The sequence below is a fragment of the Ochlerotatus camptorhynchus genome, unplaced genomic scaffold (assembly GCF_037179485.1).
Source record: "Ochlerotatus camptorhynchus isolate MF236.1 unplaced genomic scaffold, CSIRO-AGI_Acam_v1.1 ptg000102l, whole genome shotgun sequence".
Classification (NCBI taxonomy): Eukaryota; Metazoa; Arthropoda; class Insecta; order Diptera; family Culicidae; genus Ochlerotatus; species Ochlerotatus camptorhynchus.
Window position 1 is genome coordinate 657662 of NW_027040592.1, and position 22953 is coordinate 680614.

The window sequence follows — 22953 nt, forward strand, 5'->3', positions numbered from 1 at the left end:
TGAATTTTGGAGATTGTGGTGCTTGGACTCATTTGCATGCCAACGTTGCTTGAAGCTAAAAACAAAATTCTCATTGAAATGTTCTGCTCAAATATTAACTGATTCAATTCTTCAATACATACTAAAGCTTTCTTTACTCTTTGGTGAAGTAGGGATAAAAACCTATAAAAACGAGTGCAAATGTATGTTTTAGATAAATTATTAAAAAAAATAACGTATTAAGTAATCGGCTTCGATTTTTGTTGTGCAGTTAGTAAGTGAATGCTAGTATGATGTCGATTTCTGATGCAGTCTTATCTCACTGGAGGAATACAGTAGCAACGTGTGAAGTCCGGATGTCTCAGGTGCCATCTACTTAGACGAATTTACTAATAAACAACCAAAGGCCGTTGTGGTTACCGAAATAGCGGAACAGTTGTATCTATCATAAATGAATTCCATTCATAGCTGCAGGGAGGAGAACAAATTCTGCTCGCCCGTTTTACACAGCAAGACCACCGACTTCTACAACCCAAGCAGCATTCTGGAAATTAAGTTTCTACACCCTGATGACGTATATCAGCAAAATCAAAAGCTTGCTAAATTGCATTCCAGCATTGCCGATAACGTTCCTGTGGAAAATCTGTTTGCCCATCGTTACAATTACAAATTTTACAAGACCATAGGGGTGAATCGATTCGCTTGGGACCGAAGAGAGTACCAGAGCTGAACCACAAAGTTGAGCACGTTATTTCGGGACCTTCTAGTCTTAGAGTTACCTCTATGGAGTTACTCTGGTTTGCTCTGGGATCTGATCTAATTTGTGACGAAAAAGAATTAGTAGGGCATATAGTTTTGGAATCTGCACATGCAAATGTCAATTCGATAACGAAATGAAAACAATGAATGAAGAAAATACAGAAAATAAATGGATGCAATATTTATATAAGGAAATGATCTCGTTTTCCATCGGTTCATTTCAGTTTTGGCTATTTTCTAAAATCACTCTGATGATGGCTTTCTGCAGGGAACTTTTCTCTTTGCAATGGTAATGACCAGGATCTTGCCATCGTAGTACCATAGAGGTAACTCTAAGACCACTGGGTCCCGAAGAAAATCATTATTATTTTTGGCTCACTCAGTACCAGAACAACGGTCCCAAGCAGTCCCAAGCTATTTCACTCACCCCTGCATGTTCTGCATGAATCCACACACCCCTGATGTTATCTGTCAAACTTTCATAGCGAATCAAAACAAACATAGTGTAGTACTAGAATTTCAACTAGAATAGGGTACGTTAATCTTTTGCTTGGGACCAATAGGCTACTAAAGTGGTGAGCCAATTTAAAATCGTTAGTTTCGTATTGATTGTTGGTTATACCATAGAGGTAACTCTAAGACCACTGGGTCCCGAAGAAAATCATTATTATTTTTGGCTCACTCAGTACCAGAACAACGGTCCCAAGCAGTCCCAATCTATTTCACTCACCCCTGCATGTTCTGCATGAATCCACACACCCCTGATGTTATCTGTCAAACTTTCATAGCGAATCAAAACAAACATAGTGTAGTAATAGAATTTCAACTAGAATAGGGTACGTTAATCGTTTGCTTGGGACCAATAGGCTTCTAAAGTGGTGAGCCAATTTAAAATCGTTAGTTTCGTATTGATTGTTGGTTATACCAAGCACTTGTTTGAACCTTTTTCAGGTTCTATCATTGCTTTTGTCTCCCAGAAGCTCCGTTATCAACATGAAATTTTTCACATCTGAATGAAAGTCATCCGATGCTAACGCAAAAAATCTGGTTGCCGTTTACTCTGACGAAAAATAAATCACAAACAGTGCTGCTTGTTCGCAACACTTTCTCTTGGTGGGACTCTTATCATAACATCGACTCTGGGTATTTACTTGAACCGCTTGAACCTATACTATTTTTATCAGTGTATAATTAGTCCACCCTGATCAACTGTGGCACAAAATGAACAGATCCAAAAATTTCATGAGCACCCCTAGCGCTGCTGTCACTGCCTGCGGCAAACGTCAAGAGAAAAGTTACGAGACCAAAACCGAACCGAAAGTGATCCGCGGAATCGAAATTTTTGGGTGCACAAACGAGAAAAAAACAAGCAAAAAGCATCAGAAAAATTTCCCGGCGCCAGGAAAGCATGAGAATTATCAACTAGGAAAGTAAGCACAACACCCAAAAACCAAACGATGGCTGTTTCATTCTGTGGAAAACGTATCCTGTTGACGCGGTTTAACCTGCTGGCGAATCAGAAGCGCCACGGTTATATTGTCCTGTGAGTATTTTTAGTTTCGGCGAGCCGGTTGAAGCAAATATTACGTCGTTTTTGTCGAACTTTCAGAGTGCCGGAGATCGGCGAAGATTTGCCGGAGCGCAATCCGCTGTCCAAGTCGGAGAATGGCCTGCCGGAGTTCAACAGCGTGACGATCGAGAAGTGCGTCGGGACGATCGGTCAGCAAGCCTTTGCCGTGGAGAAGGGCGTGAAGGCACTGGAAGCGAAAATCGCTGTCGGTAGTGCGGCTGAGGGAGTGACGGATGTGATCCAGGATGTCCTTTTGCCGCTGGAGACGCTTGGGGCTCCCCTTGAGACGACCTGGGGAGTGGCCAAGACGTTATACCTGGGCAACAGCTCGAAGATGCCGACGAAGAGTTACCTGACGATTCACGAAAGGGCCCGTGGGGCGAGAAGATGTAAGTTTAACAGTGCGCCGATTTACGGCGCGCTGAAGGAGGCCAAGAATGGGGGTCGGAAGTTTTCGCAGGAAGAGAATAGGTAGGAATTGTGTAAGGGGGCGGGGGGTCACGTGGAAAGGATGGTTGTTTGATAAGAATATTTCTACTTTTAGGTTGATAAACAAATATCTGCTGGAGTCGAAGCTGAATGGGATTGAAGTGGATGGACCAGCCAAGCATGAATTGAAGGATGTGCTGGCAAAGTTGACACATGAGCGGTCCAAGTTCCATGGCAAGCAGGAGGTGGCAGTGAAGAAGTTTTCGCAAGTCATCAAAGATCCGGCGCTGATGCAGGAGTTTCCTCCGACGTTGCTCCAGGCGCTGGCCGTCGATCAGTCGCAGGTGATCAAGGGTCCATGGAAGGTGACCTTGCAGCCATATGTCGTACAAAAGTTTTTGGAGTACTGCCCGGATCGAACTTATCGCTGGAATCTGTGGCAAGCCGATACTCGGAAGTGTTCCAATCATACGGATAAGGCGTTGGAGAACAGTACCCATCTGGAGATGATCCGTTCGTTGAGGAAGCGTCAGGCAAAGTTACTCGGCTACGAAAGCTTCGCGCACATGTCGATGGAAACGAAGATGGTGGGATCGATTGATTCGCTGAAGAACACCATGAACGAATTGCTTCAGTACGCCCGGCCTGCATGTGAGAATGAAATGGCTTCGCTGGAGGATTTTGCCGTCGATCATGGATTCAAGGCTAAGCTGGATTTGTACGACGTGCCGTACTGGAAGAGACGACAGCTGGCCGAGTGTCATCAGTTCGATAAGGAAGCCCTGAGAGAATATTTCCCGGTGCCGAAAGTGCTGGGCGGATTGTTCCAGTTGGCGGAATCGTTGTTCGATATCCGTATTGTGGAACGACCGGGCGTTGATACGTGGCATGAGGATGTCAAATTCTACGATATTTTCAACGCCAGCAAGGGAAATACCCCGATTGCCGGATTTTACACAGATTTATACTCGAGGGAAGAGGAAAAAATTTCCGTTGCAGGCAATTCCGGGTGGATGGTTGGAATCGTCAACAAGAGCATCGTCGAAGGGGACAATCCTCTGGCAGCTCTGATTTGTAATTTCCCTGCTCCGTTGTACGGAAAACCTTCGCTTCTATCGCTGGACGATGTCAACATTCTGTTCCATAAATTTGGTCACGCCCTGCAGCATCTTCTGACGGAAACTCAATACAGTGAATTAGCTGGTCTTTCCAACGTCGAATGGGACGCCGTCGAAGTATCGGGACACGTCCTCACTCATCTGCTCCACGATCCGGATGTGATTCGTTCGATCACCTCGCACTACGGCACGGAACAACCCCTACCGGACGAATGCATTATGGCCATCCAGAAGCACCAGAAACACCTCGCCGGTTATAGTCTCTGTCGTGAGTTGTACTTCTCCAATCTGGATCTGGAGCTTCATCTCACTTCCGACTACTGGTTGGACATTGTCAAGAACCTGTACCCCCAGTTCCATACCTTCCCATTGGATAAAAAGGACGCCCATCCATGCTCGATGACGACCATCTTCTCCGGCGACTGGGGAGCGGCCTATTTCAGCCGGCTCTGGTCCCGGATGGTAGCGGCCGACGTTTACAGTGCCTTCATGGAGGCCAAAACCAAGGGGCAGCAATCCGAAGCCGGCCTCAGATACCGGGATACGTTCCTGGCCCTGGGCGGTGGCTGTCATCCGTCGGATGTGTTCCGACAGTTCCGGGGACGCGATCCATCACCTAAGGCTCTGTTACAGAATCTGGGCATCTACAAACCAGTGCATTCAACCGGCAGCGGATCGACGACGACGACGACCGCAAGCGAGTAGGTCAGTAAGGGGACAATTCTTGTTGCAAATTTTAATTGATGCTTTGTTGAATGGAACAGTTAAAATATGATGATTTATTGGAAATTAATCGCAGTCTACTCGGAATCTGTATCACACTCCTCAAGTCTTCTCTGAACCATCTCCGCTTCTCGCCGAAGGCCGTCGTTTTCGGGGTCCAATTTGGAAGCGGCAATCAGTTCGTCACATCCTTGCCGAAGAAATCCCAGCTTGACCAGGGCAGCACCTCTTCGGGCCAGACAAGCGACGCGAGCTTTTCTGTTCGCTTCGACGGGGGGATCCAGCAGGACCAGAGCTGCTGAGCAATCCTCAGCCTAAAAAAATAGAAATCGAGTCAAAACCACACTTTCGGCAAGTCAACCAACTCACGCATCGCTGATAGTTCTCCATCCCAAAGTGAGCCGCCGATCGATTCAGGAACAGCGAGTAGTAGTTCTTTGTCAACCGAATCCCAGCCGAATATGCCGAAATCGCGCCAAGATAATTCCCCTGCTGAAAGAACGCGTCTCCCTTCTGCTTCAACCATTCCGGGTTCTGTTCCTCCGGTCGCAGGTCATCATCCACAAAGCCAGTTGCCTTTTTTGCTGCCGCTTGCTTCATAATCCAGTCCCGTTCGTCTTGCTCCAGCGATTCCCGTTTCGGAGTGATAAAGTTCCGCTTCGTAAATGTCACTTGCACCGTTCCGGATCTTCGAACCGCTGGGACTTCCTCGATCACCTTGGGTTTCTTGAACTCTTTCGGACGCGGAGTGTCCTTTCTCTGCACTACCACCTTCTTTCTATTCTCAGCCTCCATTCGCTCCATCTCCTTCCGCTTACTCTCCGCCAGTAAATTCTCTATCGCCGTCCTTTCGTTGCCATCCCTCTCGATCTGCCGGGAAATCTCATCTCGCTTCTTCTGGTCCTTCTCGATCGCCCGTTGCTTCGCCTTCGCCTCCAGCCTCTTCTGGTGCTCATCCAGCAGCTCTTCCTTCAACTTCACTCTCTCCCCTCGACCGACATCCACCTCCATCCGGGTCCACTCCAAGTTCGTTTCCTTCTTCTTCAGCGTGAAAATCACTTCATTCTCCAGAATCGAACAGCGACTTTCGTCCTCCTCAATCGCACTGGAAAGCAACGCTTCCCAGTAGTACGGGGCTTTGTTGATCTTGAGCAAACGCTCGCTGGTGAAAACCTCCTCCTGCCGGAGGTAATTCTCCGGGAAGGGAACCTGAATCGTCACCCATTCCGAGTCCTGACTCCAGGTGTGGTTTTTCAAGATCACTGGCATGTTTTGCTTCCTCGTTGCTGCAGCACACTCCACTTGATGTCAAACGATCAAACATCGGAATCGGTATCCAAGGAAACGATCGCGCGTGACATGCGCGCGCTGACCCACGTGCTCGTGCCGCTGTAAGAAAAATCACCTACCTATAGCCTTTTTCCGTGTAGAATTTTTGATTTTCAACTTTATTTTTCGTTTGTATTAATTACATAAAAAATGAAGGCTTATTCTTAAATATCACTTAAATTAGAAGTTTGTTATATTTTTTTTTGTATTTGCAGCTTTTCGTTCGATTTGGTTTGCACTATATCACTTTTCAACTATATAGGTATGCTCGACATGCTTATAGCAGTAAAAAAAAAAACTCATAAATTGACAGCACCGTTTTGCGATAAAATTTCAATTCAATCCATCCATTCTCCCAGATTCTTGTTGTTCGCTTCCCTTGGCTCAGTAATACAAATCCTTCCAGCTCTTGAACTGGTCCCAGAAGGTAAGATTCAGGATCGTGTGCGGAGCGATGCGCCAATAGTTGGGCACGAAGCCCTTGTACAGGCCGTGCAGCCCCTCGGCGCGAAGGGTTTTGCTGAAGCAGTCCAACACGCTGCGGTACAGTAGACCCCGTCCGTTGGCGTCGACGCCTGGAAAGAGAAGATTAGATGGGAAAGAAATTAACTGCGGTGAGTGGTTTGAAGTGGTTTCCTAAATTTGATCAAGAAAGTCCAATAGATGACATATCAAAACCGGAAACTTGAGGGACTTTTCTTTAAAATTAAAGCGTTAGGGTGGTTCAAAATATCGATTTCACTCCACCAAGCTCAACCGATTTCAAATTAGGTCATGATAATTCTGACAACATTTGAGCTCATTTGGATGCGAACTCATACTGCACTGGTCCTTTGAAGTTCATATGGGAATTACAATGGGAAAAGTGAACTGCAACAAAATTTATTGCTTATTGTTATTTAGATGAAGGTCGAAGACAGATGCAACTCTGTTTAACAATCTCTGCAGCCCGCACAAATCGCACCGTATGCTCCGACGTAGAGGCAGCCTTGGCATGAGGTTGTTACGAAAGGTCGGGATTGAACACTCTGGTCGATTTGCTTCAGGATAGCCTCGCAATCTGTCCTTCCCTGCAGGATATCGGCGACGGTTAGGGCTCTAGGTTCTAGGTCGATAAGTTAACAACGGCTTTCGTAACTGGGCAATCGAAACGGATCATTTGAAGGCAATCTACGTAGCGCAAAACGAACAAAGCTACGTTGAACAGATTCGATTCTATCGGCACCGTTGTAGTAGTTTGGGTTCCAAACCGCTGAACAATACTCAAGCGTCGATCGAACAAGCGAACAATAGAGAGACTTTAGACAGTAGATGTCGATGAAGTTTTAGCTACCCTGAAAACGAACCCCTTGTGGGACACACGGATATAATGAGCGAAAAAAAGTTGGAAGGGTTGTATACTAGATACGACCGCAGGGTTGGCGTTGGATAACGTCTGTTATGTGTTGTACTTAATTGTGTATATTATATTTTAGGAATATTCCTTAATAACTCTTTTGCGAAAGTTTGGTGGTCCTGAAAAGGGCGTTTTGTTGGGCTGATGTTGTTGACAATGATGGAACGGGTGACCTTGTTGGACGCTTATATAGTAGAACAGAAAATATCAGAAGTGTCAGATACTCGCATACGTACGTTAAACTCATTCTTGATAATGTTGTGGCCCTGAAAAGGGCCATTTTTCCAACGCGCTCGGCGTATTTGCCCTTGCGGAGCAGACGGTGAATACGACCGACTGAGAACTGCAGCAGCTGGGCATTCCATGACGGCGGCCCAGTATACCGGAGCACTTTAGTTGAAGAATGCCGGAAAATCAAGAAAACGGCCTTTTTCAGGGTTACCAACAATATCTGAAAGGGTTATTTAGAACTTGTTCTGCTAAATAGAAATAGAGGAATAGAACAATAAATAACTGAAGCACTTAAATGTCGATAACATAAACATCGACTTTGCGTGGTCCTACGTCATTCCACGGTCGGGTCTAACCCTTTAATTTTTATTTTATTTAAGGGGGGCTATTGTCAAGCGTCGTATTGAAAATGGAATCTATAGCTCTGCGAAGATTCAACTTTCGATATTCAAGTGTCGGAAAGGCAATAGAAAATTAATCGTTAAACTCTTTCTTGATAATGTTGTGGCTAAAGCACTCGGCGTAGTTGCCCTTTCACCCCCAGGCTCTGCTGCCGCTGCTCTGCTGCCGTTGCTCTGCTTCCGCTGCTCTGGTACTGCTGCTCTGCTGCTCTGCTGCTGGGTCGACGATCGGATAGACAATGATGGAACGGGCGACCTTGTTGGACGCTTATATAGTAGAACAGAAAATATCAGAAATGCCAGATACTCGCATCTGATGTCTCGGTTGGAGAAAGTATGAGAATATAAAAAAAATCAATCGATTTTCACCATCTTTAGACAATGGTTTACTTTTAACCATTTTTCAATAGTTTACAGAATGAAATCAATAGTTTTGAAACATTCAGCAAATTGCTAGAAATATTTCCAATCGATTGATGCCATTATCTCGTAAATCGTAAATCGTTCAAAATCTTTTAATTTTTCGTAACGCATCCAAAATGACTGTTTTCAATTTTGTACCCCCGTATGTTGCCGAAAGACGTTATCCAACGTCAAAATACTCGGAATTGATCATTTTGTCAAGCTTCTGCATTCATGTTCCATCAGATGTCACAGCTGTTGTTTGCGGTGACATCTGTCGGAAACTAAGCACAATCTGTTTTCCTATAATTGTTCACAGAGGACACTGCAGTGCAAACCATGTCTGGTACCTCTATAAATGCATTTAGATTATTGTTCGAAGTCCCTCCTTTTTTACACATTCTGCACACAAAATAGCTCACCCCTCACATAATTTCCCTCCGAATTTTATGTATGGGGCGGGGCATAAAGTATCTTTTGCGCAGAATATGTAAAAAAGGAGGGACTTAAAATGTTAAAGCAAATGCATATATAGATGTACCAGACATGTGTCAGGTACTCTATTTTGTAATCTGTGAAAGGGAAATCACAAATCGAGTGTCAACAAAATACATGGCATGTTGAGAGATTGAGCTTGTGAGAGAGAATTTCTCTCTCAAATTTGAATTTTTTTGGCTCTCTGAGGACTGGTAGTAAAGCAGGTAAAATTGTATGGGGAAAAATCATTTTTATTTAATTGTAGCTTGTTGAGCATTAATTTCCGGGAAAAAACTCGATCAAACCACACTCTGAAAAATTTTCACGTCCGATTTACGTGAAATTTCCCGTAACTGCTCAGTTTTTAGAAAACCTCAAATGTTACGTGACGTTAGTCACTTTGACCTGCATCACACGTCATGTTCACTAAAAATGTTAGTGAAATCTACCGTATTTTCACGTAAACTATTTAGTGTGTCTGTGTTAGTGAGTTTCCGACTTTGAAATTTCAGTGGAACTAGATTTACGTGATTTTCAGGTATGCAAAAATATATGGCGTCAAAGTGTAAGTTGGCGGAAGAACTCCTCAACGATTTAAAATTTCCCGACAGCTTGTTGAAAATATTGGACGGTAATTTGATTCTTTTACTTAATTTGTTTCAGATTATGAGTCACTAACGTAGCTTCTTTTATGTGTTTATAATTTCGTGGAAGTGGATTCGGTATCTTTAACCTCCTTACTGCATCAGAGGATCAGTTCTTAGCATGCTTGGAAGAGCTGGGCTATGAAGATATTTCGTGCACATCGTAATATTTATTCGAGTTAATTCAGTCATGGTGAAACCGAAATGTATGTATATAAAACAAAATTGTTAACAACAGTTTAATAAAATGTATTCATGTTTTGTCTTTTCAGAAACCAACGATACGGTCTTTGGTGAACTCATATATATTCACCAGCCAACCTGAACCAGAAATTGATCGGCGAGAATCTTGCTCACTCGCCCTTTCGGAGGTTGATCCACCAGTTGATTCGGAACAGGAAGCCTCGCCTTTAGTACAAAGTACTAGTGCAGCGTACAACGTTATTTTCATCAGCCAAGCTGAAGCGGAAAGCGGTAAAAGTGAAGCTCACCCACTCGCCCGGTCGGTGGTTCATCAACTGGTTGCTTCAGAAGAGGAAGCCTCTTCTTCAGTACAGCGTACCGTAGCGGTAGCTGGCCATGTATCACAACCCCTACCGATTGCATCTGGCACAGCTTATGTTCCGGTAAAGGATTCTTCTCTTGCGGTTTCGGGCGCAATTGACGGTTTTTTCCATAGTGAAGTTATCACTGATACGAGCACTCAGGTTCTTGCTGAAGGTCTACCTCGACCGACACCGGTAACTTCAAATGAGTCAACTTCATCTCCAACTGAGACTGTAATTCGCAGCAGTTGCAACCCATTTGATTGTAATGTACTACATGAGCTATTAAATCAATCCGAAGAGGGCAAAGACATTATCACCAGAGCCCAAGTGGGCGAGTTGTCGGAAGCAAAACAACTCCAGCTTGCCGGAATAAAAGCTAAATATCACCTGATTCACCGAGACAAACTACGCGCTGAAGATTTGCAAACGTACGCTCTTGTAATTTGCATTTTGTTCAAATTCGAGCGGCAGGTAAACTACAATCTCAATTTTTAAATTCGACCTTAAACCTTAAATATTCGTGTTTTTAATTTCAGGAGAATTACTACATAGCTAGAGGAGGTGACAGAAAGAACCATGGAGGTAAAATTGCCAACAAAATCGGTAATCTAAAGAAGAAGAAACGCAAAACGGATGCTTCGGAGGAACAACACGCTATTGGTCTCAAACGTAGTGCACCAGCAGATGAAACAGTTCGTCATCATGACGAAAACAGCACCCAAGCTTACGAATGGCTCGTCCTGAATATAGAACCCTGGACAACCGTAACAGATAAATGGCCCTTGAGCTTATCCAAGCGCAAACCCTTCTTGTTAGCGCATTCGGCCGTAGCTAAAATCTTTACGTTCTTCCCTCACTACAGAAATCAATACGGTTATCAATTGGTGAGTTAGTTTGATGTTATAGCACAATGTTCAATTTGATTTCTATTTTTTGCTTGTTATTACTATAGATCGACATCGACTTCAAGCATCTATTCGGCGGAAGCGCGAATGAAATCCGGGGATTTGAAGAAATCCGGCCAGGTATCACAGCTTACATTGCAAAGCGAGCCATAGATCCATCCGCAGAGAATATTCTCAAACTGCTCACCGACAACGATACAAACGAAGGTAAACATGTTTATATTAGGTATTTGTAGTAACTGATTAGAAATATTTTTTTTTAGATACGAAACATTGCGCACTACTGCTTGGACTCAGTACTGTGTTGCCACCAATCACGGCCGGAACTCATTTTAAACCCACAATCTGCGTTTCGCAAGAAGACACTGTCATTTTTGCAGAGTCGGTGGCTGCTGCTTCCAGCAAAGTACAAGACACGTACCAAACATACGTTGATCGGAAGGTACCTGTGGTTCCCAAGTTAGTTGTTTTGGGAAAGGATGTGAACAATATTAGCGGCCGATTCTTTGTTTACTTCGAGGACTTTCATTACGAGCTTCCAACGGCCGCACGTGCAATCGACGTTATCATTAAAATAACTGCAGTGTTTGGTCTGCCATGCTCAAAGGTTTCAAAATAGGAATGGCACTTTCTTAGCAGTGAAGTGTACAGTATTGCTGAGCGGGAATCTTACACCAGCATCAACAAACTGAAACATTATTTGCACACAATCCCTGGAACCGAGCAGCAACAATGATTGGTTGTATGATCACGTCTTGTACTTCAACCTTCCGAGATGCTGATGAATATTTGCAGCATTTAAAAAATCATCATCGATCTGTAGCTCATCGATACGTATGCACAGTATCGGAATGTATACAAATATTCACAAACTACCATATATTCAGAAAACACATAATACGACATGGAACATCTCAGTTCAACTCATCAATACCACAGCAAAAAGATAGGAAGAAAGAAAGGGACACCGCAAACTGGATCGACGATGAATCACCACCCGCTAAGGAGCCAACGATAGATAACGATAACCGTGAAACGCAAGCCGAATGTAGTAGTCAATATGTGAAGAAAATCGACACCATGCTTTCATCAGCAGTGCAACTAACATTAGGATTGCACACGAAAAGCAATGTTACTCGTAAAGATGTTCATAATATTCAACGCGATGTCACCCGAATGTTACACGGAATAGCCGACGATTTAGAAAATATGAACGTTGTTCACCAGAATCCACAGGACGAGTTTTATTTTAAGAGATACATAACTGAGATGAAAAACATGTTTGGTCCAATCAATACCGATTATAATTTTTTTTGAATATTTAAAGAAAATAGATAAACTAGTGCTACCTCAGATAGTTACAATACAAAGTGACGAGAATATTACGTTAGAACTAATGAATTTCGACACCGACTCTATCGAAGAGAAAAAAAAAATTCCTTGTAATGATGCCAATTAAACATCAACTTAAAAGTTTTCTAGAATGCAATGAGGCCCTGAAACTAATATTGTTAAACGCTGATGAAATGGAAAAAAGCACACTCATAAAACATTATGTTAATGGTAGTAACTGGAAACAAATCAGGCAAAAATATGAAAACGACATAGTTGTTCCGATTTCTCTATATGCTGATGAATTTGAGGTCAACGATGCTCAAGGATCGCACAATAATAGACATAGCGTATGTGGTCTTTATTATAACCTTCTCACTTTACCAAATGAATTCTCGTCAAAGCTGAAAAACATATTTGTTGCTGGAATGTTGAAAAAGCAAGACATGAAAGAAAAGGACATTAACAAATTGGTTGAACCATTGATTTCCATATTTAGAGATCTGGAAGAGAATGGTATAAATTTCTGTATCGATGGTGAAAATAAGACTGTTAGATTTGTGCTATGTTTACTGACAGGAGACAACTTAGGCATTCATACAATGCTATCTTTGTCAAGCGGGTTCAATGCCACCTTTTACTGTAGATTTTGCAGAAGGCCAAAAGATCTTCTTAAAAAGGACACTTTGGAGCATGCTGACTGTTTTAGACGGAAGCTAGATTATGATGATGATGTTAGAACAAATTCTCTAAGTGAAACAGGAATTGCTGGTTACTCAGTATTTAACACATTACCATATTTCCATGTCGTGCAGAATAGAAGTGTCGATCCTATGCACGATCTTTTTAGCTCAGGAGTATGCAAGTATGGTCTAACAAAAGTTTTGAATCACTGTATTTACGTAAAAAAATATTTTACTTTAAAGCAATTAAATGAAAAACGTAGAGAAATTAGTAAAACATGTCCCAACGATGAGCTCAGACGTATGCCCGATGTATCAGAATACTTCATGAGTCGCAAAAAGCAAAAATCTGTATCTCTCAGAATGACGTCAAGTGAAATGCTCAATTTCACGCACTACTTTACTTTGATCTTGGCGAAGTATGTTCCCACAGATGATTTAGTCTGGAAATTTTGCACCATAATGATACGATTGGTTGAACTATGTTTGAAATCTGCGTTTTCACTGGACGATCTTGCTCGACTTAGGCATCTTACTGATGTACACCATACTATGTATATTCAGCTGTTTAACGATGATTTAAAACCCAAGCATCACTTCTTAGTTCATTATCCAACCGTCATTCAAGATTCAGGTCCTGTTTATAAAATGATGTGCTTTCGTAACGAAACCAAGCATCGTGGTTTAAAACAGCATGCTCATGTAATGCCTTCACGTAAAAACATTTGTTATACACTGTGCGTAAAAGCATCATTGCAATTTACGTATAATGTTTTCAATGAAACATTCCTTGAAAATGACATCAATGATGGATTTCAGATGGCTGATATTCGATTACGAAAATACTTCTCCGAGTTTGTTCAGCCTCTACGTCTACAGACAGATTATGAAGTGATGCTTTCAGGCAGTGTGAATAACAAAGGAACTAATTATCGAACAGGTAATTTCATGACATTGTTCAGAAACGGTACCACACTTTTATATGAGATTCTTGAAATAATGTATTTTGAAAATTCATTGTATTTAATAGTACAAATTTGGGATGTAGGCCAATACCAAGAACACTTTTTAGCATACGAAGCGATGAATCGTTTAAGTTTGGTAGATATAATTAGCATAGATTATTTTGACAGTCAGCCTGTATCACTACATCGCGTTGGAAATACGTACATGTTTAGAGTTAAGAATAATTATAATGATAATTGAAATAAATGTTTGAAACAGATTTATTAATATTTTGTTAAACAGTCAATAATTTGCAATTTTATGAGCAGATATAAATATCAAATGCAACACGCAAAATTTATAGCTGCCCGATAAAATTGCAAAATATTGACTGCTTCTATTAATACGTTCAATCACTATCATTCCAAAATCACGTGCAAATGGCGTGAAACGCATTTAAAATGAAACGGAATATCACGTAAAAATTACCAATGTTTCCTGTATTTGTTACCCAATTTTCACGTAAGTAGTACGCAAAAATCATGCCTTATATACGTTACTGATCACGTAGATAATTGAAACTGATTTTTTTTCGGCTACATACTATTCCAGTCAAAGTTACGTGAAAAGTAGGGTGTACGAAAACCACCTATGTTTTCAGGTAGATCGGACGTGAAGATTTTTCAGAGTGCAAGGTTCTCACAGGGTGGTTGGATTAGCAAGGCAGGGTTGCCATACCCTTATCGACAACATATATATTTGTTTTTTTTTTTCTGGATTTTATTTTTGAGATTTTTAGCCGCTAGTTCATCTCGTATATCGACAACATATGCAATGTGTTGCTTGAATGATAGCTGCGAATCCAAGTTCACCCGCCATCAAAGTCGTTCTATTTTCTGCCATCAGCGTCGTTCTGGACCTGCGGTCGAGTTCGGTGGTGGGGTCTCCCAACCATCGTTTTCAGGCAAGTATGCATACATTAGTTACAGTAATTTTCCTGATCAGCTTCCGTGTTCCAGTGCAACGCCTCAAGCATCTGCCGGCTATTTCCAGTTGAGAAGCACTTCTTATACTGCTCATTCACAACATCCGCTTTACTGTTCGAACCATCCTAATTCATCTCCGGGACGCACAATAGACCGCTCTTTGGAAGCTGCTGGTTCCTCCAGCCAAGTCGTGCCGATTTCAGCCAGCGTTCAATTTTCAGCAATTCAGACTATGTTAGTCATAGTGATGATGCCTCTGTAACTCCCAATCCTGAGAACCCGGAACGCGCCGTAGAAAGCCCCATGGAAGCTCCCAATCCCTCCGTCTCAGTCCTGCCATCAGCAGCCTTCGTTCATCATAGTCGTTCCGGACCTGCTGTCGGATGTGGAGAGGGGGTCTTCCAACCCACTCACTATGGCGAGTATCCAATGAGACTTGATGATGGTCAGTTATTGCCTGATGTATCTGTGATTCCCAGGGAGAGCAGTCGTTCGATTCCTTGCCGCAAGCAGGACGTCGTGATTTTCTACCAAAACGCCGGTGGAATGAATTCTGATGTTGAAGAGTACCACCTAGCTGTATCGGATTGTCAAGTCTTCGGTCCTTACAACGAGGTCTTTGGTTGCAATCGGAATCCCAATAATAGCCGTAAATCTACTGGTGGAGGTGTCCTTGTAGCTGTCCGTGGCGGGTTGGAGGCAAAGGCAATCGAGAACGATTCATGGAACTATGTGGAGCAAGTTTGGACAGCCATCAATCTGGGTGATCGTGTAGGGTTTGCGTTTATTACTTTTGAGTAAAATATATTGACAGTGTGATAAGTTAGGAACACCTTGGCCAAAGAGGTCTTGGCGAAGGGAGGACGATTGAAAACTATCGGACGAAGGGACGTGAGAAGAGATTGACGAGGTGAAGAATAAATCTAGATAGAGCTGAAATTAGGGCGTAACAGCTTTTGTAAACAATGACTTCTCTCGTTGATTTCTAGACATTAAAGGCACGCCTACACAAAAAAAAAAACTGCACCATCGGGTAGGGGAACTCTTCCCCTAGTCGATCGTGACTTCGGTTTGCCAGGGAGAGCCATGACTTTCGAAAAATTAACAAGAGAAGTCATTATTTACAAAAGTTGATTCGCCCTAATTCCAGCTCTATCTAGAAATATTGGTTGGTGTGAAAATCTAATCGAGTGGTTTTGAACAAATATTCCGAAACTGGATCTTCTTCAGTATCTACACCTGGCGACGAGGATTACAGAGAATCAAAGGTAATTACGAATAAAATGCAGTGTTATTAAATTTGTTCTGTGATTGAAGGAAACCTGAAAAACAAAATGGCTGCTTCTGATGATTGCAATTCCGATTTTTTTCCCTATAAAGTGGGATTCATGAATTTGTGTTGTCGGAGATATTAATTGAAATAGATCCGGGATTGAAAGACCGTTCAATCCAGGCTATCGATTAGTTGGAGCCTCGGTTGGGGCCACTGTGATAAAAAAAAAATTAGTTGACGATGCTGTGTCCAGGAGGGGCATAGTACCACAAGAATCAAATTATGAAAGTTGTTACCAGTGGAAGTAATGGATTGAATAGCTAATTATTTTGAACGTTTCTGCAGCTAGGGGGCTGGAAACAAGTGACTGGCTAGGGGGCCACTGTTTTAAAAGTTTCTGCAGTTAGGGGGCTGGAGGCTAGACGTTAAATGGAATAGAGACAATAATTTGAAATTTTCTGCGGCTAGGGGGCTGGTAACGACATTGAATGAATTAAGGGTTTGCATCAAAGTATTGATCATGGATTGAAAGTAGACTGATGAGTGAAGAACACAAAGTTTGTTGTTGAACAATTATTCGTTGTATTTTTCTTTTCGCTTCATATTTTGCAAGAGAAGAAGGTGTTAATCCGAATGGTTATGTTATTTTTCTGATCAATAAATTGCACGAAAAAAAAGAAGATAATTACGAATTGAATTCAACAAACATTTTTGTGTTGGTCTGATTTGTTTCAGATGGATGAGAGTCGTCCGTTGCCCATGTTCAGATGCGAACAGATTGAAAGCGGCAAATTGGCCAAAGAATGGCTTGAGTGGAAGGGTGCCCTCGAATGTTATTTTGAGTCGTACCAGATTACTGATCAAAAGCTAAAGCGATCCAAGATGCTTCATTTTGGAGGTCCACAGCTTCAGAAGGTTTTCAGGAGTTTGGAGGGGACTGAACAATTTTCAATGCTGTTACTTGAAAAGCCGTGGTTTGACGTTGCTGTAGAGTGGCTGGAGGCCTATTTCAAGCCACGTAGACAAGACGTGCTTGAACGATATAAACTGCGGAACATGAAGCAAGGGACAAATGAACGATTTTCTCATTTCATTCTACGGTTGCGACAGCAGCTCCAGGACTGTAGACTCGAGAAGTATCCACAAGACGTCAGATGCAGCGTAGAAGAAATGATGCTGATTGATGTGATCGTAGAAAGTTGCACTTCTCAGGAACTCCGTCGTAAGATATTAGAGAAAGATCAACCTCTTTCCTGTATTGAAGCATTGGGCGAATCATTGGAAAGTGTCAGGGCACAGGAGCTGGAGATGAGCAACAAGCATCCGCGTGGTGAACCCGGGGAATTTGAAGTTAGAAAAGTTGATAAATTCGTAGTGAGCAGGGACGGGCGCAAGCAGGAACGGATTGTAAAACGGTTCATAGGTAGAACCACTTCAGATAGAGCTGACAGGGATCAGAGAGTTGTATCAACAATCAATACGAAACTAACGATTTTAAATTGGCTCACCACTTTAGTAGCCTATTGGTCCCAAGCAAACGATTAACGTACCCTATTCTAGTTGAAATTCTATTACTACACTATGTTTGTTTTGATTCGCTATGAAAGTTTGACAGATAACATCAGGGGTGTGTGGATTCATGCAGAACATGCAGGGGTGAGTGACATAGCTTGGGATTGCTTGGGACCGTTGTTCTGGTACTGAGTGAGCCAAAAATAATAATGATTTTCTTCGGGACCCAGTGGTCTTAGAGTTACCTCTATGGTTGTATGCTATTCGTGTGGTCAGAACGGGCATATTTCCAAAGATGCTGCGTGCCCTGCGAAAGGGCAAAGGTGCCGTAGGTGTCGGAATATTGGCCATTTCGAGAAGACATGTCGCAAGCGCCCACCGAAATTTCCGGAACATGCTACTACAAAGTGTTGAGAAACAAACTGCGGTGATATTATCACCATCGTCTTGTGGAGTAAACAATAACAATTTAACATTCAACTGATAGATCGGTACTGACACATCGGATGACAATTGTCAGTGTAAACATGAGAGATGCGAGCCGTAACTGTTATTCGCATATGGTATTGTATGCAATATTGAATGGAGAAGCTTTAGTGGTCAGCTAGAAGCTTTGCCTCTTGCATACAAACTTGCTAGTAGTATTTGAATGTGTGCTATCTCATATATAGGCAATAGGGAGATAGGGAGTGTGAGAATGTGAAGCAGAAATGAACTATGTAAATAATGAACTATGTAAATAATGAACTATCGATATTGTACCATGTCTTCGTAAGATAACCTGACGTATTGAGTTTCAATCAAATCAACCTTAAAACCAAAAGTATTCTCGAAGTGTTTATTGCAATTCTCGAATCACAACACAAAGAAGGTCCGAGCAGTAAATAACGAATCGTCAACCACTGCCGCTGAAAAAGAGCCTTTTGTCGACGGTGTTGAGCAGAAAGTAGGGGAAATGCAGGTAATGTCGGCCTAAGTGTCCCTAATTTGGGCCCATACATAAATTCAGCAATCAACTAAATTTTCAATAGCAACCAAAAATATCCATTAGTAACGTCCCAATAACGCGTTCATCTAGATAAAATTGATAAATAGCAGACTTTTAGCGATGGGCCCAAATTAGGGACATGTAGGCCGACATTACCTACATTTCCCCTATATTATACCTTTCACACCGGAAATCTGACGAATTTGATTAAATGTGAAGTTGGAGGAATTCCTACCGAAATGCTAGTTGACTCGGGATCGGACGCAAACCTGGTCACTGTTGGAACATGGGAAATGATGAAAGAAAAATGCATTATTGTACAGAAGTGCACCAAAGGCAGTGATAAGATTCTAAAAGCGTATTGCAGCGATTTACCGTTAGTCATATTGGGATCATTTGTAGCAGTGGTTGAATTGATGAAGCGATCTGTCCGTGCGGAGTTTTTCGTCATCGAAAAAGGACAACGTAAAATACTCGGCGATGTAACTTCCAAACAACTCGTCGTGTTGAAGATAGGAATTGATGTTAATCAAGTACATAATAAAGAGCCAACACCTACATTTCCAAAGATTAAATGGGTACAGGTTCATATTCAGATGGATCCAACTGTCGTCCCTGTTTTCCAGCCGCTTAGACGAGTTCCGATCCCGTTGGAGGACTCTGTTAACAAGAAGCTTGATGAACTTCTAGCAAGGGATATCATAGAGGCAAAGAAAGGACCAGCAACATGGGTTTCCCCTTTAGTAGTGGCGAGGAAATCTAATGGTGATATCCGGTTGTGTGTGGACTTACGGCGTGTAAATCAGGCCGTTATCAGAGAACGCCATCCAATGCCAATCATCGAGGATGTTCTGGCGAAGATAGGTAGAGGAAATATATGGAGCACACTAGATATTAAGGAAGCGTTTTTTTGCTAGAGCTGGGCGAAGAATCGAGAAGTGTCACGACCTTCATTTCGCATCGAGAACTTGAGATCGTTGGTTTGGAATGTCGAGCGGTTCCAGAATTATTTAATAGGCAGAGAGTTAAATCTCCTAACGGACTGCAAGGCACTAACATTTCTTTTTTCACCTACATCGCGACCGTGTGCTCGAATTGAGCGCTGGGTGTTACGTCTACAAGGTTTTCAATATAAAATCTTACACATTTCTGGGACGCTCAATATAGCAGACGTGCTTTCTAGACTTTCTACAATCTCGCCCAAACCATTCGACGAAGCTGAAGAGCTAATGGTCCACGAAGTAGTTGAATCAGCCGTAAGTACAATTGCTGTAAAATGGGACGATTTAGAGAAGGCCAGTCGTAAAGACATTCAAATCCAACAAATTTTTCAAGCTCTGGATTCTGGAATTGCTGACGAGGTGCCTTTAGAATACAGAATGATATTTCCTGAGCTATGCAGGCTGAATGATGTGTTATTAAGGTGATTCCCTGTAGCGTCCTTTTTCATGGTTTATGTGAATGCACGTAGCTGAAACTACTACTTGTTGTTTGCTGCGGAGAAGCAAGCAATGTCTGAAATTTGCAGATGTATAAGCCTCGTAGATCTTGAGTTGTGTGCTCTTGAAATTGCGAGGTGTGATGGAAAAATAGACTCTTCAAGGAAACACCTTAAGAATTGACCGTATCATAGTGCCCCTAAAATTACAAAAACAAGTTCTTCAACTAGCACACGAGGGACATCCTGGAGCTCGAATTATGAAAGGGCATCTTCGTGCGAATGTTTGGTGGCCAAAGATGGACCAGCATGTAGAAAGATATGTCAAAGCATGCCGTGGTTGTTCATTAGTATCTTCCCCAAATCCTCCAGAACCAATGGTATGGAAGCAGTTGCCAACACGTGCATGGGAGCAGATCGCGATTGACTTCCTAGGACCACTTCCGGACGGAGAGAATCTTCTACACCGAATTGAATTTCCATATACCTTTTATGTGTGAAACAACATAGTGTTTTGCAATTAGACTTCACAAATAAAAAATATGTTTAAAGAACATAAAAATTATTTGGTTTCCCACCAATAAATTCAATGGCATATAAGAAATGAATTTAATTTGCATTGGTAAATAGAATTTATGTGTGAGGTTAATAACATTTCTTTCTCGGTAGAACATAAAGATTATGTGTCTAATTCAAATGAAAGTCATGGTACAAATAATAACGTTTACATGACAATTTCATATATTTTATGTTCTAAAAATATAAATAAAATAATAACAATACAGACTCTGGTAAATTATTTATTTTCCTGAAGATTTTACACCGTCACTGACGTCAGTGGATTGTATATTCCCGCGTGAAGGCGTTTTTGGTTTGAGTCCTCAGATGTCTGTCGAAGGCGAGGTCGAAGCCTCGGAGGGTCTAGCGCTCGGTCTAGCGTATACATCGCCGCCTTTAGTCTCTACATCCTCTTCCTGCGCGTCCTCCTCCTGCACGTCATCCTCCTGCAAGTCTTCCTCCTACACGTCCTCCTCCTGCACGTCCAGCAGGAACTGTGTAGAATTCACAAAAAAAAAATTAATTTCAAACAAATAATATTTATTGTACTTATTCACGTTTGCCTTACGCCATTTAGTTATCCGACGGAAGATCACGGTTTCCTCTGATTTTAAAGCTTCTCCGAGCTCATCACGGCTGTTGGCTAATGTTTCTGTGAATGTTTTTTCGCTGAAAACAATCGAAAATAATAGTTTTATGGTAAATAGTTAAAGATAAATGAGATAAATAATTATTTACCTTTGAGAATGCTCAAGTTTTGTTGGAAGATGGAGACGATTTAGCACAATTCGTGCAAACTTATTGTCTGACGCCATATTAATAGTGTGCACTGAATTGAATTACTTAAACATTATGTGTGAAAACACATAACCTTCATCTATAAGATTCGAACCATAATTTTTATGGCAGCATACATATAAATAAAATTTGTCACGCATATACGTGTTATGGGGTAGCCTATAATAGGTAAGGGGTTTATTATGAAAATTATGTTTACACGTATAAAAATAATGTTTTGAATATCTTATAAAAATTATGTGCACAGACAAAATAAACATTAAGTTTAGAATTTTATTAGTGTAGTATGCGTAGACTATTTTAGCAGATTCGTAGAGGTCGTGGAGATGGGTGATATTTCAACGTCTGCCACTATTGTTGAGTTGATGATTATTTTTTCCCGATTTGGAATACCGGAGAGTCTTAAAGCTGATAACGGTCCGCAATTTACCTCTGAAGATTTTCGAACCTTCTGTGAGGAGTATGGTATCCGATTAGTACACTCGATTCTTTATTGGCCTCAAATGAATGGGGAAGTGGAGCGCCAGAACCGCTCCATTTTGAAGCGTTTACGGGTAGCGCAGGAATTGGGGAAGGACTGGCGGAAAGAGTTGAGGCAATATCTGCTGATGTACCACGCAGCAAGTCACACGACTACAGGAAAGCCTCCATCGGAGCTCAAATTTACCGTGCATTTTAACCGCATCACAGGAATACGAGGTAGTGAGAGAACGAGACGCTATTGAGAAAGAGAAAGGGAGATTGTATGCTGACAAGAAACGTGGAGCCACGGAAAGTGACTTACAAGCAGGAGATCGCATGCTAGCGAAGCGTACCAGGAAGGAAAATAACCTGTGTGCTGACTTTGCACCTGAAACGTTTGACGTTATCCATAGAAGTGGAGCTGATGTCACCATTCGATCAACTAAAACGGCAAAGGAATTCAGAAGAAGTTCAGAACATCTGAAAGCACTTCCCCGTGCAGAGCCTAACAAGACTGATCCACCAGAGGATACAACTTCGTCGGAGCCTCGTTTGGTGCGCAAGAGCAGCCACCATGAAAAGGAGGATAATGATACTACATCGACATCAGACAAAATACAGACGGCAAATACATTAAGAAGAACTAGAGTAGAACCTAAACATTTCAAAGATTACGTAAGCTACTGAATAATTCGTTTAAAGGAAGAGGGGGATGTAGGGTTTGCGTTTATTACTTTTGAGTAAAATATATTGACAGTGTGATAAGTTAGGAACACCTTGGCCAAAGAGGTCTTGGCGGAGGGAGGACGATTGAAAACTATCGGACGAAGAGACGTGAGAAGAGATTGACGAGGTGAAGAATAAATATTGGTTGGTGTGAAAATCTAATCAAGTGGTTTTGAACAAATATTCCGAAACTGGATCTTCTTCAGTATCTACAGATCGCACACTATTTCTATGCGCTCTGTACATTCCACCTGATCGAGCCGCGACAATGAACTCATCGATACTCACTGTCGGTCAGTTTTCACAGTTATCGAAAGTGCCACTCCAGTTGATGAGATATT

The 22953-nt window shown here is 42.0% G+C and overlaps 3 protein-coding genes across 4 annotated transcripts in view; 1 reads left to right on the forward strand and 2 right to left on the reverse strand.

Annotated features, from left to right (window-relative positions):
• The first annotated feature begins 2025 nt into the window (after positions 1 to 2025).
• LOC135699103 (uncharacterized) lies at positions 2026 to 4644 on the forward strand. Its single transcript, XM_065219300.1, has 3 exons — positions 2026 to 2281; positions 2348 to 2779; positions 2853 to 4644. The coding sequence occupies exons 1-3, from the start codon at positions 2196 to 2198 to the stop codon at positions 4558 to 4560; spliced, it is 2226 nt and encodes a 741-aa protein (XP_065075372.1). The 5' UTR covers positions 2026 to 2195; the 3' UTR covers positions 4561 to 4644.
• Positions 4625 to 5922, reverse strand: LOC135699123 (dynein axonemal assembly factor 4-like). Its single transcript, XM_065219340.1, has 2 exons — positions 4948 to 5922; positions 4625 to 4892 (listed from the first exon to the last, which is right to left on the reverse strand). Exons 1-2 carry the CDS (start codon positions 5845 to 5847, stop codon positions 4656 to 4658), a joined length of 1137 nt encoding a protein of 378 aa, XP_065075412.1. The 5' UTR covers positions 5848 to 5922; the 3' UTR covers positions 4625 to 4655.
• Positions 5923 to 6135: 213 nt separating this feature from the next.
• Positions 6136 to 22953, reverse strand: part of LOC135699128 (solute carrier family 25 member 35-like) — a 33760-nt gene continuing 16942 nt past the window's right edge. Inside the window, exon 3 of one of the 2 annotated variants that reach the window (XM_065219345.1) lies at positions 6136 to 6482. In XM_065219345.1, the coding sequence (XP_065075417.1) occupies positions 6292 to 6482 (191 nt within the window). In that variant the 3' untranslated portion in view covers positions 6136 to 6291. The remainder of the gene's footprint in view (positions 6483 to 22953) is intronic. The other variant, XM_065219346.1, reaches the window with a different exon arrangement.